The sequence below is a fragment of the Miniopterus schreibersii genome (genome assembly GCF_964146895.1).
Source record: "Miniopterus schreibersii genome assembly, chromosome: 6".
Classification (NCBI taxonomy): domain Eukaryota; kingdom Metazoa; phylum Chordata; class Mammalia; order Chiroptera; family Miniopteridae; genus Miniopterus; species Miniopterus schreibersii.
The window spans coordinates 56,013,378-56,031,883 of NC_138107.1; the positions used below are offsets into that span (position 1 = coordinate 56,013,378).

Here is an 18,506-nt window from a genome sequence, read left to right on the forward strand (position 1 = left end):
AATACGTGAAACAGTTTATTTTTGTATTATTTTTAGTAATTATTGTATTATTTTCCATATGAACAACTGTAAACCTACTTTTGCCACACCTTGTATACTAAAGACATCAATTCTCCCCATACTTACATGTAAATTCAATACAACTTCAATCAAAATCTCATCTGGGTTTTTTATTGCAGAACTTGAAAAGCTGGTTTAAAAATGTATGTATGTAGAAGAGCAAAGAGCTAAGAATAGCCAAGATACTGTGGAAGTGTTAAGGATAGGGGATGAGGAGAGGAATCTGGCTCAGAACATGTCATCAAATTATGCTAAGTGAAATAAGCCAGGCAGAGAAAGACAAACATCACATGATCTCGCATATACGTGGAATCTAAAGAACTTAATAAACTGATGAACAGAAGAGATTCAATAACATGGAAGCATGGATCAGACTGACGAATGTCAGAGGGATGGAGGAAGGCGGGTGGGTGGAGGGAGAGAGAGTAACCAAAGAATTTATATACATATATGCACAACCCAAGGACATGGACAATGGTGGGGAGAAGGACTGGGGAGGGGGATGGGACGAGGTGGAACGGGTCATTGGGGAGAAAAGGGGACATCTGTAATATTTTAAACAAAAATGAAATTTTTTTAAAAAAAGAGGTTAAAAAAAAGATTTATTTTAAACTTACAGCAATTAGGACAGTGTGATACTGGTACAGGGACAGACAAACTGATCAATGGGACAGAACACACTATCTAGATGAAACCATGATAGTGAGAGAAGAGGAACTTTAGATCAGTGGAGAAAGGAGGACCATTCAATGGTGCTAATACAACAGGTTATCCAAATGGGAAAATAAATAAATAAAATGAATCCTCATCTTATACCATACACACATCAATTTCAGGTAGATTAAGGACTTAAATGTGAAAAGCAGAACTTTAAAACTTTTGGGGGAAGAAATATAGGAGAATATATTTGTGACTCTGAGGTAGGGAACAATTTCTTAAATTAGATACAAAAAATAACCATAGAGAAAAGACTGGTAAGTTTGGCTAGTAAAACAACTTCCTATCATCAAAGATTAAAAAAAAACACAAATCACAAACTGGAAGTATTTGCTACACACATAAGTAACAAAGATATAGTATCCAGAATAAAGAACTAAAAACCAACATGAAAAACCACCTAATGGAAAAATTGACAAAATGTCCGAATAGGTATTTAACAGAAGAACCATGTTTAACCACTAAGCATATGAAAAGATGTTCAATCTCATAAATAATGAGGGAAATGCAAATTAATATCACAGTGAGATACCATTTACACCTAGTATACTGGTTATAAACTAAAAACTGTTGAATAGTAAGTGGGTCCAGGGGAACTCCAATACAATGCTGGTGGGAAAATAAATTACAACTTCTTTGGAAAAGAACTTGGCATCACCTTGCAAAACTGAAAAACTGCAGTTTTCATTTTGACTCTAATTCCATTTTTAGATACTCTAAAGAATGTTCATAGAAGCACAGTTTGTAGTACAAAAAAATATGGACACAAACCAGCTTTCTGGCTAAGAAAATGGAGAAATTAATTGTGGTAGAGTCACACATGAATTTTAAAGTAACAGTGAAAATCAGTGAATTACAAATAAAGGTAAAAAATGTTCTAATATTGGAAGCATTATGTTGAGTGAAAAAAGCAAGTTTTAGAAGAGTGTATACAGCAGGATGCCATTTTCATAAAACTTAAAACCAAGCAAAGTTTAAAAATATAGTATTTAGGCACATATTTAAATGTAATAAAACTGTTTTTACAAAGAACTGAATAAAGAATTCAAAATTTGGGATATTAGTTACTTCTTGGAAGGAGGCAGAAGGACAGGACGAGGAGAAACATGAGTAGAAGCAAGCTGTTGGTCATGTTTCAATTATTGGGTTAAGTGACAGTCTCTCGACTGTTAAGCTTTGTGAAGTACATAAATGTTCCTTCCACATATTCTGTTGTATATATCATGTATTAAGAATACAATAAAGCAAAAAGAAAGCAAGGAATGGGAATAAGTACTGTGCTGAGTGGGTTGGGAGGGTATTATTTTCAACATTATTGAAGCATTATTTTAAAACAACTCAGAGAACACCTCCTTGAGAAGGTAACATTTGGGAGAAGATCTGAAGAAAGTGCAGTATAAGCCAGCTGGAATCTAAAGGAAAGAACAGTCTGTGCAAAGGGAAGAGCAAGTTGCAAGGCCCGAGGCAGGAGTCTGCCTGGTGAACTGGAGGCATGTTAGGGGAAAACAGTGGGCAACAGAACAGTGTGATAGGGTGCTGATGAATCTAGGGAAGGAACCCCAAGGGAGGGCTTGTTGCTGTTTCCAATTGTTCCGCCTTGGGCACAATTCATCTGAGAATTGGATAGGTACTTGAGCACTGCCTGCCCCATGCTGTGAGAGTTGGTGAGGGCTGCCACAAGATTTGCAGAAGGGCAAGGTCATGATGTTTGGAGCAGTTAGGAAAAACTTGGAGAGCCAGCAGGCTGGCTAACTGGAGAAAGAGCAAAGAGGTAAATGTGGCTAGAGTCAATGTAAGAGGAGAGTTCCGGCGGGAGGAGCAATGGAGAGGTAAGGCGAACGTTGAGGAGGGAGGTTGTCAATCATACAGAACGATGTGGCAACATGGAAAAACTTCAGGTTTCACATGACTAGAATTAGCAACATTTTGTTATCTTTCTGTCTGACCCATAATTTTCACAAATTGTATAATACATATACAATGTATCCTGCCCAATCTCTGATAGCAGGGTTTGGAGAGACTGCCATTTACTACTACAATGTGTATTTCTATAATGTTTGCTTTTGTATATTTTGGTATTACTTGTAATTAGAGAAATAGTACTTTTTAAAAATATAATAAAGAATAAATAATGCTTAGAGGAATAAAGGGTGCTTAGATGAAAAAGAGTCAATGCAAGAACCTGTAAACGAGCATCCATGGTAAGACAACAGATAGCACAGGGTTCTAGAAGCCAAGAGAGTTTAGAAAGGAAGAGGTGATCTTTAGGTGCAACAGAATGAAGCTGTGAAAAGGCAACTTTTGAACAATTAGGAACTCATTGGTGACTTAGAAAAAATAATTTCTGTGCATTTACAGAAGCCAGACACAGTAAATAATACCCGAATAAGTGGAAAGAACACAAAGACAGAATTAGAGTATACTTTTGAAGGCCTTAGTGAGAAAGAGGATATCTGGGATATAACAATTTTTTAAATTGTGAAATTATTTGCCCAGCCACGCGTGGCTCAGCGGTTGAGGGGTGACCTAAAATCCAGGAGATCGTGGTTCGATTCCTGGTCAGGGCACATGCCCAGGTTGTAGGCTCGATCCTCAACTGATTCCCAGTCCGGGGCCTGCAGGAGGAGGCCAACCAATGACTCTCTTATCATTGATGTTTCTCTCTCTCTCTCTCTCTCCCTGAAATCAATAGATATATATTTTTAAAAATTGTGAAATTATCAAATAAACCATCTTACATGCCATTTGCTACACAATTTGAATTTCCTAAATTTTGAGCTTAAATCCTTTAATAAATAATGATACACAAAGTATGCGATATGGGAGCAAAAATTGCTTCATATAAAAAATGAAAATAGTTTATGAGCTGCTGAACAGGAGAAAAGCAGGAAGCTGGTCTTACATAAGATTAGCTAATGCTTGTTAGAAGTCCCTGCAGTCACTACTATGTGGAAACAGAATATGAGCACCACAGTGGAATGAGGATAGACAGAGAGAAAGGCGGATCTAGGTAGTATTGAAGTTAGTAGAGAATACCTTTGATATACTTGAAGCCTATGGAAGCTCTAAGTGTGGGGTCTCCACATAGAGTCTGAGATGAGATCAGAGGTAGTGACATGGTTTAGGGGAGCAGTGGCTATGAGCTCTTTTGTACAGTCTCAGAAAGGAACCCAGAGCTTGGGATGTATCCACAGAGAAGGACTCCTATAGTCAAGTTAAGACCTAGAATTGCAGGAGTCATTTTTAAATGTGCATTCCTTAATTGGGATCACCTGTCTCTTTTAGAACAAGTAAATACAAGTTTCAAGACCTCCAGTGGATGCCTGAAACCACAAATAGTACCGAACCCTATATATATTATGTTTTTCCTACACATATATCATACCTTTGATAAAGAAGTTTAATTTTTTAAATTAGGCACATTAAGATATTTACAGTAATTACTAATGAAATAGAACAATTATAACATACTGTAATGACAGTTATGTGAATGCGGTCTCTCTCTCTGAGAACCGAGATGGCTACTAAGTAACTCATGGTCAGGTAGCTATACAGCATGGACAAAGGGGTGATTCACATCCCAGGCAAAATGGAGCAGGACAGCTCCAGGTTTCATCACACTACACAGAATGGCATAAAATTTAAAACTTATGAATTCTGGAATTTCCTTTAATATTTTAGGTCAATTGCAGTTGACTGTGGATAACTGAAACTATGGAAAATAATACAGAATAAGTGGAGAATACTGTAAATGTTAAGGTCATAAGATACTTTGTTTTAAAATAATGTTAACAAAATAAATGATATAATCACCATTAAAATACACTTAGCTTTTCAAAGCATTTTCACATAAATTTCCTTTTTCTTAATGGAAATACTCAAAGTTCTACAGGGCTAGGGGCAAGTCTCAGAACAACTCCATGGAAACTTCAAGATACCACACCAGGTTGTGTTTACAGAGACTATGCTTAATTTTCAAAAGGCTAATTCTAACGGTGATTAATCTAAGTGAAAGTATATGCCTTAAAAGGAAATAAAGGAAAATGTAGCTCATGCACACACACCTACTGCCACACATACAAACCTAAAAGAATGAAGAAAGGATACCAAAATTGTTCTGACCTAGTTACATCCCAATTAACACAGACTATGCTTTACTAAAACTCTTCTTACTGTGAACACAAAATGCCAGCTGTGAAAGAAAGTGATACTGCTGGGTTTGCACACTTTAGTTACCATAGAAACAGTAGCAATGGAGTTGGATGCCTCACATTTAAGTATCAGCAATAAAATCAGATAGACAAATCAAGACTTCAGGGTTTTAGTTTAATTGTACTTTAAAGGTAAAAGTCAGGGAAAAAATGTGATAAACAATGTATTTACTCAGAAACTATTCTTGAAATAATCTGCATTTTAGCAGAATTCGGTTAATTCTTGAATTTACATTTATATGTACTCCAGATTTGCCTTCTCCTTTTATAGAATCAATTTTTTTTCACAGAGTTAAATTTATTTCAGTTAATTGGCACATCATAAATAGAGCAGCCTAAAGATACAGAATTATCCATCTACATTTGCTTTGCATTCCCCACCCCAGGAACCAAAATATGAAACCCACAAGATGACTCTTATCAGCACCAATAAAGAAAACAGGAAAACACAAATGCAACTGTCTAGAATCCTGAATAATAGGAACAAAACCAATCAGAATATCAGTCTAACTAGTTTCTGAACAATGAACAGTACTGGCCTAATATTAATGGGTACACTATTCTTTTATTTAAATATAGAAGTGGCATAACTCTCCTCACATTTGATACAGAAGTACATTCCCAGGAGAAAACCCTCAGTTTTTGTTCCTTTCTTTACACAGTTCTCCATTGTTCACCTTGAACAAATAAGATTCTGTGTTGTAACAGGGCAAAGAACTACCTAAGAGTAAGATACTGTGTACATGCTTTCTTTTCTTAGCAAACACAACAGTCATTTGCTAAGAGCATCAGTCTATCATAACTGTTTCCCCTTAAAATAACCTCACTGATGGAGAGGATTTAAAAATATAAAGAATTTGATATTGTGATTGCAACTTCCTAAAGGTCAGGGAAGATATTTGTTACCACTTATGTATCTTATGAAATCCACACACACAGTGTTTGATAAATATTTGTTGAATGAATAAACAAACGAATGAACAAAAATAGCCAATGGTTAGTACTCATGGCCCTTTGTGAGGGAAGTCCTCCATTTTAAAAGAAGTTGTAAAAACTAGAGTAAGCACTTACCCTAAAATATGCAAGTTCACTTCAGAATATAGATTTTTTAAAATCCTAATTCTAGCTTATTCCAGGGTTTCCGCCATCACCCATATGCTAATGACTCCCAAATCTGTACTTCTAGAGTCTCTAAACTTCTATCTTAGCAATGTCAACTGCATGCTGTCCATTTCCACAATCATCTCAAACACAACTTTTTCAACCTGAATTTTTACTGCCTCTTTCTGGTATTCCCTTCTCAGTCACTCAATCAACAAAATAAGTCAGTCACTCAATCAACAAAATAAGTCTATATACCCTGTGCTTTAACCCTCAAACCTAATCAGTCCTCAGATTTGCATCTTACTTCGCTATCTGGATTACCTCTGCTGTAATTCAGGCCTTCATCACTTCTCAACCAGCTGATTACAACAGCCTTATAAAGCTGCTGTCCCTGCACCCTCAAACCAATTCTCCAATTCCCTGCTCCACGTCTTTCTTAAGCAAAAGTCTGTCCAGCTCAGCTCCAATCGCCCACAGGAAAAATCCACACTTCTGAACATGACCATTAAGATCCACCATAATCTGATCCCTACTTCTCACTTCTGCCTCTTCTTTCACTACTTCTTGCTGATCCCTGAATATACCTCATCATTTCCTTTTCAAACCTTATTATTCTATGATCTATTTATATGTATATTCCCACCATGTACTCATTGAGGTGAGGGGTTGCATTTTATTTATCTCTGTATTCCCAGTACCCAGCATAGTGTCTGGTCAAAATATGTTTGTAAAGCATATATTCTAAGAGATCAAAATATGTTTGTAAAGCATATATTCTAAGTTTGTAAACCAGTACTTCCTCTGACAGAAATCTAGTTATAAATGAATAACCTAGTTTAAAATGACAGGTTCCATAGATGTGTAAGTGTCATACTTTAGGTATACTGTGGGTTAAATAGGCATTTACATTCAGAGAACCCAACCACTGTTTAAAGTGCTCTTTCTAAGCTAAAAATGCCTCCTCAGTTCAAAATTATGCATATACATGTAGGTTCAGGCTATCTGTAAATCAGGAGCAGTCTATACTATTAAAAGCTGTGCTTAATTTCATTTTGCTTTAAAATAGTTGAGAGGTATCTGTAATAAGCAACTCTGTTAATCAAACCTTGGTGTTCACAGTAAACAATGCCTGCCAACCCAGCACTGCACAACAGTTAACAATACACTTCTTTGTCTTTGCCTTTTAGGAGTGGTCACAGGCCTGAACAGCAGAGATAAGGTTTTCTTTGCTCTAACAAGAAGCAATAAAGAACAGCCATTATAAAAGCTTAATGCTCGACAAATACATGTATCTAGAAGGCTATTTACCTAACTAACTTCAAGGCCACTAAGAGTATAATCAAGGTATATTCCACGTAGACAGCAATGCCAGGAATAATGCTACAAAGACATTCAGATTCTATCCTGTTCAATCCCATCCACAGAGGAGCAACACTGGTAGAAAGCAATTTTCTATTTACATTTGTGACATTCAATTCAAATAAAATAATTTCAGACTCATTAACATGCAAAATTAAGAATGTCAGAGGTAGAAATTATCAAAATGAGCCCACTCACTTTACTCATGAAGAAACAGAGACGAAAAACCTACAACTTTAACCAAGTTCACCGTTCACAAACAGTGGCAGACCCAGGATCAGAACCCAAGTTATCTTAGAGATACACTCAAGGCCAGAGTCATGAGAAGAAAAGCACACTTGGAAAATGTACAACACTTAATTGATTTATGGCCCTCACCTCTAGAAGGCTTCTACACAGATGTGTCCTTAGTGGAGAACAGAATAACACAAAAACCCATCATCTAAACCTCTCAGTGAAATGAATCATCAGACCTTACATGCAAGATCCCTCTTGGTGAAGATACCATCAAGTAAAGGTATCCTGAATCATCCTATAGTGCTAGTCAAATAGGATGCCTGTGGTGGTAATTACCAAGGTATATTCATTTGTCCCAATTCATCAATTTGTAATTAATATGGGTGTATCTTACTGTATATAAGTTCTACCTCAATACAATTAATTTAATAAAATAGTATGCCTGAATTGATTCTTCAGTTTTAAACACAGGCCTCAAAGTACTGGGGCTCCTCCTGTAGCCCTTGGTTCCTAATCAGTTCCTGCCACTGCTGTCACTGTGGAATATAACTTGATTATATTCTTAGTGACCTTGAAGTTAGTTGAGTAAACAGCCCTCTGTTAAAAAAGAGACAAGCCCTGGCAGGTGGCTCAGTTGGTTGGAATGTTATCCTATAAACCAAAGGGCTGTGGGTTCAATTCCTGGTCAGGGCATATACCTAGGTGCTAGGTGGTGGGTTTCCGCCCCTGGTCGGGGTGAGTAAGGGAGGCAACCAGTCAATATTTCTCTCTCTCTCAAATCAATAAATATATCCTTGGATGAGGTTTAAAAAAACAAAACCAAAAAAAGAGACTTAAGGTCCAAAATGGAGTCACTTGTGCCAGGCCCATCAGCACACCAAGATTTAATACCTAACCTAACTGTAGTTTCAGCCTCTCCCAGAAATATAATCTTTAGCCAGTCCCTGTGGAATTGCCAGCTCAGCACTAGTGAGGTAATAGGCCCCTTCCGTGCCCCTGAGGAGGAGGACCTTGTCTGAAACAATGCATTCTTTGCTGATAATTTCCTTTTTCCCTGCCCCCTTTCTGCCTTTATAAATCTTCTCTTTTCTATAGCTCAGCAGAGTTCCTTTTTATTTGCTAGATGGGATGCTGCTAGATTCATGAATCCCTGAATAAAGCCAATTTAATATTTAAATTTACTCAGCTGAATTTTGTTTTTTAACACCTCTTAGTGACTTTGAACTTGGTTTGGCAAATAGCCTTGTTAGATACATGTGTTTGTCAGTACAAGCTACTAAAACTTTATGTCAAAGTCAGGGATCACCAAAAGAGCCCTGTCCCTAAGCTGAACCTGAGGAGGCCTCAAAGGCCATTGTGAGTCTAACCACATCCCCTCTAAAGGTGGACCTCTTGGAAGTATGATACTTAGCGTGCGTCACCTGCCTATGGAACAGCTGGTAGAGCATTACACTCTAACTCAGACAGACGTACAGGACTCTGCTCAAAGCTCCAGTTACCTGGCTAGCAGTATGAATAAAGGAAAAACTGTCATGCCAAAAAATCAGAGCCCATATCTAAAAAAACACCTCCATAATACTTTCTTACATTTGTAAGGTATGTGTCACAGTATCCAGAGCACTGTAAGAAACATTATCTTGTCTGATCTTCACAAGGTCTGTGTAGAGGCAGCAGGACAGGAGGCACTGCACATGAATGACATCACCGCAATGTAAGGTCTTCCGACCACAGACAGGAATGGCTAAGCCACAGACTATCGAGGACCCGGCTCTAAAGAACTGGTTAGGAATCAGAGGTATTCAGCAGGAACCCTAGTGTGATTCTTCAGCATGACAAGATCTGTAATTGTCCCAAATCACCAGAAATTGCAGGTTAGAAGATAACCAAGCCATACTTGATTTTTTCATAGTTAGCTCTGCATTCTGAAAGAAATTAGGATGATTAAGTCATATTAAAATATATACTGCATTCTGACATAATTCTGTAAGAATGTTAACTTAATAAGTTAAATGAAGAACAATGAATAGAAATTCATTTGATTAGCATGGAATTGTTAGAATGAAACTAAGTTAAATGAATCACTAATTTAGATCTCATTTAGCAAGTTTTAACTTTCATATTTTTAAATATGAAGACTTGGCAAAAATATTACCAATATTTAAATATAAACAAGATGAAATATGGCTTACTCTTTTTTATAAAATAGAGGAGCATGTTTCACATATTTATATTAGGGCTCTACTGTGTAAAGCAGAAGAAGGTGGGAAGAGTATCAGGCTACAAGAATTCTGGGGAAGAAAGCAGTTTAAAGAAAGGGCATCTTTGGATTGGTGATGGGATCCAGAAAGAATGTACAGGAGCTTCACAGAAGGGAATTAGGAGGAATTCTGGAACTCTGGAGCTAAGATAGGAAGTCAACAACCATAGAGTACCTATCGTTAACCTCATTTTACAAATGAGTAAACTGAGGCTTAAGGATCAAGATTAGTTATCTTAGAAATAATTTTTTTTTTTAAGTCTAGGATGTCAAAGCTCCCATATCATAAAAACTACACAAGGCTAAAATTCTGAAACATTATGAAAATGCTTGCAAATGCTGGCCTGATGGCTACAGTAAGATTTTAAGGATTTCTTTGAGGTGTAACACATTTACCTTATCAGGGCTGTTTAGCACAAACAAAATTAAAAACTTGTATCTTGTCAGACAAGGTATGAAGAGAAGCTGTGCTGCACACAGGGATTTCTAGACAAATCTCCAGCTACCAAGCACTTATCTTAATGAAACTATCATGACTAACAGCACAGCACTTCTCCCAACTGCGTAGAAAGTGGGCCATCTTTGAGCATTCATTCAAATCCTTCATTCACGAAAGACCCAGTGTGTATCATGTGCTAGGTGTTAAAATGTGAAAGTGAAAAAGAGATAGTTTATGTTACTGATTTAGTAGCAATATTCTACAGCTAAGGAGCCATAAATCCACTTAACAATATTATCATTTAGCCAGCATTTCTCTACCCCTGCTAAAGAAAAATGTGCAATTATCAGATGTTTTGCTAAAATTAAATTCAAGTAACTTATGAGCAGAAACAATATGCCAAAGCTAGGAATACAAAAATTAGTGAGATATGATCCTTGCTCTCAAGAAGCCCATAATTTTGAAAAAAAGATACACTATTTCTTGGCATTCTTCCAACCTACCAGAATAGTGGTCCCATAAAAATGAGTCACACTATATTTCATCTTCTTACTCTTAGCTACAACCTGCTATAAAATTAAAATACACCTTTTCCTCCTTGGTGTTTACAAGTTCCAAACGTTTATAGACCTATGTCTCTACTTCACTGTCTCTCAGCCAAAATGAATATTATTTAGCTTCTTTTCTACTTTCCTTTAAAAGCAATTCCTCAATATATGTAATATTTTTGGTGACTTTAGTCTATTTCTGTATTAAACTCTAGGATCCAAATGACATAATTAAAATACTGTTCCAGACTGAAATCAATCACAATGAAAAACACCAACCTCCTCTTTGATGTAATGCTTCTGAATCTGTAATGTGTGTCCAAATCCAAAACACTTGTTTTTATTTACTTTTGTTGTTGTTAATCCTCACCAGAGGAATTTCTTCCACTGAAAATTTATATTTACTCTAATACCTTTAATTGTATGGACTTTCCAGGTTTCTTACATAAAATAAAAATTTAGAGATAGTACATACTCTGAAACAGTTGTGACTAACAAATAACGTAAAGCCAGATTTCCTACAGCAATAGGAAGCATTTAAAAAAATTACTCATTGACTAAAACTGCAAATCTACTCTTAAGCTCACAAAAGAGTAATTTTTCAAATGTCTCCATCATGCTCCTTTTAAGACCATATCCATAGTTTATATACTTTGTATTTCTTTATCTACTACAGAATATATCTACAAAGTAAACACACAATTTAAATCTTCTACTCCTGAAAATATTTTGGCAAAACCATGACAATATGGTCCAGGTATCAGGACTCACGATCAATGAAAAGAATTGAGTAGGATTGCACAGACTAGATTCCTATTGCTTCAAAGTTTCAAATCTTATTAGAGTTACTTAAGGAATAGAGAGGCATTCGGGGAATGTGTGGGTAAAATATAAACAAGTGCTATACTAGGTCAGAACCACGTTCAGAACATATTTGCAAGATTGTGTCCATCAGTGGTGGCTTCTTTAGCAGGGGGAAAAATTTCACCTGGGGAAAATTCGTTCTCTTGCTCACAAACGTTGAGCACTTAAGCACAAACTCCCTAGGCCTGATATTTAGGGCATTCTTCAATCAGGCTCCAACCCATATCTTTCTAGTCTAGAAAGAACTATACAACCTTTTTGGGATGATTCAAGTGCTTTCTCATCTCAGAAGTTTAATATCCAATACTCCCATAGGTTAACTTCATCTCTCAAATCTCTATTTAAATTCTACTCATCCTTCAAAGTTCAGGTCAAATGGCACCTCTCTGAAGCCTTCCCTTATTGCCCCCCTCAGAATCTCTTCTAACCCTGAATAGCATTTAGACTGTAACTTCTCACATAGCTGCCATGATCACATTCTCTCTCACCTATCTTACAGTGTAGCTATTTATATACACATCATATTTCTTCTCTCAAACTAAACTCCTGAGGAGGTCTTTGATGCAGTCATATCTGTACTGTCCCCCTCCCCCCATGCTTGGCACATACAAAGAAATGATAAATGTTTATTGGAGACAGTGTGTTGAAATGCAAAATATGTTACTTGATCCAAAAACATGCCATAATAATATTCTTACTGATCTTCATTCACTAAAGAAATATTTACTTAGTACCCATTGTGTACTGTAGTAATATATCAAATGAATCATAGACCCTACTCTCAAGAAATTTGTGGTCAAGAACATCTTCTAGGCATCTATATAAATTATTATAATACTAAGTGCTAGAAGAGAAGTAAAGATGAAGTACAAAAGCAACCAATAAGAGGGAGCAATGATTTCCAAGTAGGGATGGATATGAAGATAAGTTTTAATGTTTGTGTGAGTCCTGAAAGACAGGTGGTGTCTAAATATGTAGAGATGGGATAAGGAGTTTTAAGACAAAAGAAATAAAGGGCACTGAGGCAGGAAATCTCAGGAGACTACAAGGAATAATCAATAGTTCAAAAGAACAGTGTAAGTGAAAGATTCTATGGATACATATTTAAAGCCAGTTGGAGCCACATCTGATAAGACCTTGAAAGCCAAATAAGGAACCAGAGCTTTAGTCTGTAAACAATGAGGAACCATTTCAAAGTTCTTTAGCAGAAGCTGAGGTCAGAAGGTCTAAAGTGGACTGGAAGGGAAAGAGGTTGTTGACAAAGATTCAAGTAAGAATCTATAAGAAAGAGATAGTAAAGAGCTGATCTAGGAAGGAGGCACTAGAGATGAAATTAGATGAACAGAAGAGAGATTTTAGAGGTGAAACTGACAGGAGTAGGCAAGTTCTAGATGTGGAACGCAAGGGTCTGCAAGGGATAAGAGAAGTTTCTAGACCATGAGGAAGGTGGTGCCATAACCAAAACAGAGGACACTAAAGCAGCAGCAAGTTTGGATGGGAGAAAACTGAGTCCAGGTCATAAAGAGTTTTAGTACCAGTGAACATTCAGGTGATAGCATCACCAACAAAATGTGAAAATCTATGCTTACTAAAACAAAATATAGGCATATCTCATTTTATTGCACTTCACTTTATCGTGCTTTGCAGACATTGCATTATTTACACATTGAAGGTCTGTGGCAACCCTGCATCAATCAAGCAAGTTTATCAGCGCCGTTTTTCCAATAGCATTTGCTCAGTCCATGTCTCTGTGTCACATTTTGGTAATTCTCACATTATTTCAAACTTTTTCATTATTATTGTATTTGTTATGGTAATCTATGATCAGTGATTTTGGATGTTACTATTGTAAGCTGGGGGGAGGGGGCTTCACAAACCACGCTCATATAAGATGGCAAACTTAACCGATAAATTTTTTTTTTTTTACTTTTTTTTTTTTTTTAATATATCTTTATTGATTTCAGAGAGAGGAAAGGAGGAGGAGAGAGAGAGACAGAAACATCAATGACAAGAGAGTCATTGATGGAGCCCCCAACCCGGACATGTGCCCTGACTGGGAATCGAACCCTGATCGCCTATATCCTAGGCCGACGCTCAACCGCTGAGCCACGCCCAGCCAGGCATTAACTGATAAATGTTGTGTTTTGACTGCTCTACCTACAGACCATTTCCCCATCTCTCTCCGTCCATGGGCCTCCCTACTCCCTGAGACACAATACTGAAATCAGGCCAATTAATAACCTTACAATGGCCTCTAAGTGTTCAAGTGAAAGAAAGTGTTGTAAGTCTCTCACTTTAAATCAATAGCTAGAAATAATTAAGCTTAGTGAGGAAGGCAAGTTGAAAGCCAAGGTAAGTCAAAAGCTAGGCCTCTTGTGCCAAACAGCCAAGTTTTGGTGGAAGTAACTGCAGGTGTGGTAAAAATACCAAGAGAACTAGAAGTGGAGCCTAAAGATATGACTAAATTGCTACAACCTTATAATAAAATTTTAATGGATGAGGAGTTGCTTCTTATGGATTAGCAGAGAAAGTAGTTTCTTGAGATGGAATATACTGGTGAAAATGCTATTAAGATTGCTGAAATGACAACAAAGGGTTTAGAATAGTTAATTTCTCTACTACTTATATTCTCTACTGACAAAAGGAAAGATTACACTTAGTTGATAAAGCAGCTTCAGAGTTTGACAGGACTGACTCCAATTTTGAAAGATCTACTCTGGGTAAAAAGCTATCAAACAGCATCACACATGCTACAGAGAAATCATTTGTAAAAGGAGTCAGTCAATGCAGCAAACTTCACCATTGTCTTATTTTTCAAAATTGCCACAGCCACCCCAACCTTCAGCAACCACTACTTTGATCAGTCAGCAGCCAACAACACTGAAGCAAGACCTTCCTTCACCAGTTAAAAAAAATTAGGACTCACTGAAGTTTTAAGATGATGAACAGCATTTTCAGCAGTGAAGTATTTTTAAATTAAGGTATGTACAACATTGTTTTTTTAGACATAATGCTATTGTACACTTAACAGACTACGGTATATAGTGTAAACATAACTTTCACATGCACTGGGGAACAAAAAAATCATGTGATTCTCTTTATTGCAATATTCAGTTTTTGGAGGGTCTAGGACCAAACCCTCAGTATCGCCGGGGTATGCCTGTATACGTTTTGTGAAAAAAAGAAATGAGTTAAAATTGGTTAATCTTAATAAAAGTTTCTGATCAATGACTCAAAGGTGATTATGACCTCAAAAATATAACTCACATAGGTTACATTATAGCAAATTAAAATCTACAACCATTTATGTAGGAGGTTTTTATCTGGAACAACCTCACATACCCAAGAATCAAAAACATGCTGAATCATGATTAATAGTAAAGTGGATACGTGGAAGTCTTTGAAAGTCTTACAGTTTAAAATTACGAGCTGAAATGTGTCTGCTAAAATGGCAAATGCATCTTTGTGGTCACTGTCATTTCACCCCAATTTAACTTCAATGCTACAGCAAGATGGTCAACTCAGGTGAGCAGGCCTGACTGACTGACAGGGTAGCAAGGGGCACTAACTAGGTCTCCTTGTGTATTTATTCCTTTCTATAATAAGTACTTATCCTCAATTAATAAAACTGAGTTGACCTAGATTTATACCTACCATATCCCTAGAATCTCCAAAAGCCTAAGAAATAAATAAATGATCATGAAACCACTTTTGTGGGGGGCAAAAAAAAATTTCCAATTATAAGCTCATGAGTATTACAACTGTTCAGTACCCATTATCTTCTCAAGAACAACATAAATTAAAATGCAAAGATGAATAGCATATAATTTCACATTAATAAATGTTTGCTTTGTGTACTAAATAAAAAAGTAAAATCAAACATTTGAATTGTGGCTAATTTGCCTAATAAATATATTCCATCTGTTATATTTATTCATTTATTTATTGTTAATACTGATAACATTTGATTTACTGGATGAAATGTCATTATTTCAGTTTAACTCATAAGGAAAAAAACAATGAGAATTCAGTTTTTAATTATTAATGTTTTTGCTAATGATGAGCAATAATACAAAAAACAAATGGATCAAAAGGTACTTTTTTCACATATGACTATCCCATTAAGATTGTACCAATCATTTGTTGAAAACCACACTGACATTTTATAGCTATGCATAAATATAACGGGAAAACACACCAAATGTTAATAATGGTAAATTTTTATCATAGGTTTATGGATGGTTTTATTTTCTTTTTTGCTTATGTGTATTTTCAAAATTTTCTATAATGTTTATCATAATTGTAGCAAGAAAAAAAGATATCTTTTAAAAGAAAGGAGGGCCCGGCCGGGTGTGGCTCAGTGGTTGAGCATCAACCTAGGATCCAGGAGATCAAGGTTCGATTCCTGGTCAGGGCACATGCCTGGGTTGCAGGCTCCATCCCCAGTAGGGGGCGTGCAGGAGGCAGCCGATCAATGATAACTCTCTCGTCACTGATATTTCTACCTCTCTCTCTCTCCCTTCCTCTCTCTGAAACCAATAAAGATATATTAAAAAATTAAATTAAATTAAAGGAGGAAAAGAATATTGATTAATCTAAAAGAAACGTACTTACCAGATCTCTGTGAAGCACCCAATTTGCATGGAGGTAATGAATACCATCAAGAATCTGATAAAGTAATGATTTAACCATAGATCTTGGCAACTGCATGGGCTTTTTATTTGCTTTTGATGCACGGTGAAACTTAATAATATGCTAAAAATAAAAAAAAATACTATAATAACACATAGTCTTTGTCTATGTCAATAATATATATAAACAAGACTGCAATAAGTTCTCTATGTTTTAAGATTACTTATTAAAGGCCAATAGTGACACAAAGAACAATAATTTGAATAACAAAGCCAACCAACAAAACAGAATTGATACTGGGAGTGAAAGTGACAGTTTTAACGTGGGTATAATGACTAGATTTACAGAAAGCATTAAGATTTTCATTACCTAGGACCAAAAGGTAAAAAAGGGTTGATATTTAAAGCCTACTTAAAAACAGTACTAGTTATAGTCTCTACTGACAAAAATGAAAGATTTTTTAAAAAAAGAAAGACGAAAACTATAAATTTTTAATATTCTATAAAAAGGTCGCACTTAGTGCATTTGAGTATCATCACTGACTACATGTATATTTGAATTATTGCAAAGTTCCACCTTCTTTTGACACAGAATGAAATTAGGAGATATTCTTAGTAGTTAATATTAAATAGAAAATAAATAGGAAGGAGGAGGGAGAGAAAAAAGGGGAATTGATTTTTGAAATAAATAAGCTGGATCACCTATAATCAAATATTTATGTCCACATGTCATATTGTGGGTTATAAAAGTATTGCAGTGTAAGGGACAAAATTCTACCTGCCTTCTACACCACCATTTCCACTTCCACCTCCACCCCAGCCTTGTTCAAAACATGCCAAAATGGGTACTGAATATCCATAAAAAGAATGGAGAAAAAGAATGGAAGTTCCTGTGAATATCTGTAGTAATATCATTAACTCTGAAAGTTCCTTCAAGACCTATAAGTCTGTTAAAGTTATTCCTAAACAGATTTGTAATTGACATGCATGACAAACCACACTATATTAAATCAAAATTTTATTATCCAAAATTTAAACTTACTGCCAAGTTTGATTTTTTTTACTTTTAGCAACTCCTCAGATGAAATGTTTAAATGCCCTAATTCCTAACTTTAAAAGTTTGGAATTAGAACTTTTACCTTCCATTATATATTGATAAAACATCCCTAATATTTATAAAACCACATATATGCTTTTACTTGAAGGAGTTGGTTTTAAATGAGAAATTGCTGCAAGAGATTAACCTTAACTTAACTATAAGTACATAATTGATTAAATTTGAACTACAGTGCATACTGCGAAAGAGAGCAATTTTCACTAGACATATTAGTAAACTATCATTAATTACTTGCATAAAATTATAATCTCCCACTCATTAACATTTTGAAAAGTAAAATTTCTAATAATTACAAATACTATCTTCTCAGAAAAATAAGGTGATGATGTGTATTGCTCAAATTCTCCTAAATCTTCATTTACATTTATTATATTTGTTTTGAACTACAATCAACAGAGCCAAGTTTTCCTTTACGTGAATTAGCAATATGTAGTGCATACATTTACTTCTTCGTTCCTATGTAAAATAGTTCTAAAAATAAAGTGATATTAGACTTACCCACAAATCATGTTCTGCATAGTCAAATAGCAACCACACTTTCCTGTCACTATGAGAAAGGAACACCTTCTGCAATGCGATCACATTGGGGTGCTTCAATTCTCGCAAAAGCTGAAGGCAAGAGGAAGAGAGGAGTCACTATTCTGTTAATGAGGAGAGAATGATGAATTTCCTATAACTTCAAAGTGAAATTTTTGCACATTTAGACGATCCGGATAAGCAAAAATAAAAGAAAAAAATACCACCCAAAATACCATTACTCAGAGATAAGCTCTGGCAACATCTTGGTTCACATCTTTCCAACCCATTTTCTATGTGTATGCGTGTGTTTTTAAAATGAGGTCATTTTAAAATGGTAAAATGTAAAATAGTAAACAAAAGTATTATATCACTAAATAATTAAACATATTTTGGTATGTACATTTTTCTTACTAGAAGAAAAGCTTCTTGAGAGGCAGGAACCA

The 18,506-nt window shown here is 35.7% G+C and overlaps 1 protein-coding gene across 5 annotated transcripts in view; it reads right to left on the bottom strand.

Annotated features, from left to right (window-relative positions):
• CDK19 (cyclin dependent kinase 19) overlaps positions 1-18,506 on the bottom strand; it is a 100,809-nt gene that overhangs the window by 28,567 nt on the left and 53,736 nt on the right. For 4 of the 5 annotated variants that reach the window (XM_081141336.1, XM_081141337.1, XM_081141338.1 and 1 more), the window contains 2 exons: positions 18,043-18,153; positions 16,411-16,551 (listed from right to left, as the gene is read on the bottom strand). In XM_081141336.1, coding sequence (XP_080997462.1) covers positions 16,411-16,551; positions 18,043-18,153 — 252 coding nt within the window. Of the gene's footprint in view, positions 1-16,410; positions 16,552-18,042; positions 18,154-18,506 lie in introns of those variants that run through there. The other variant, XM_081141339.1, reaches the window with a different exon arrangement.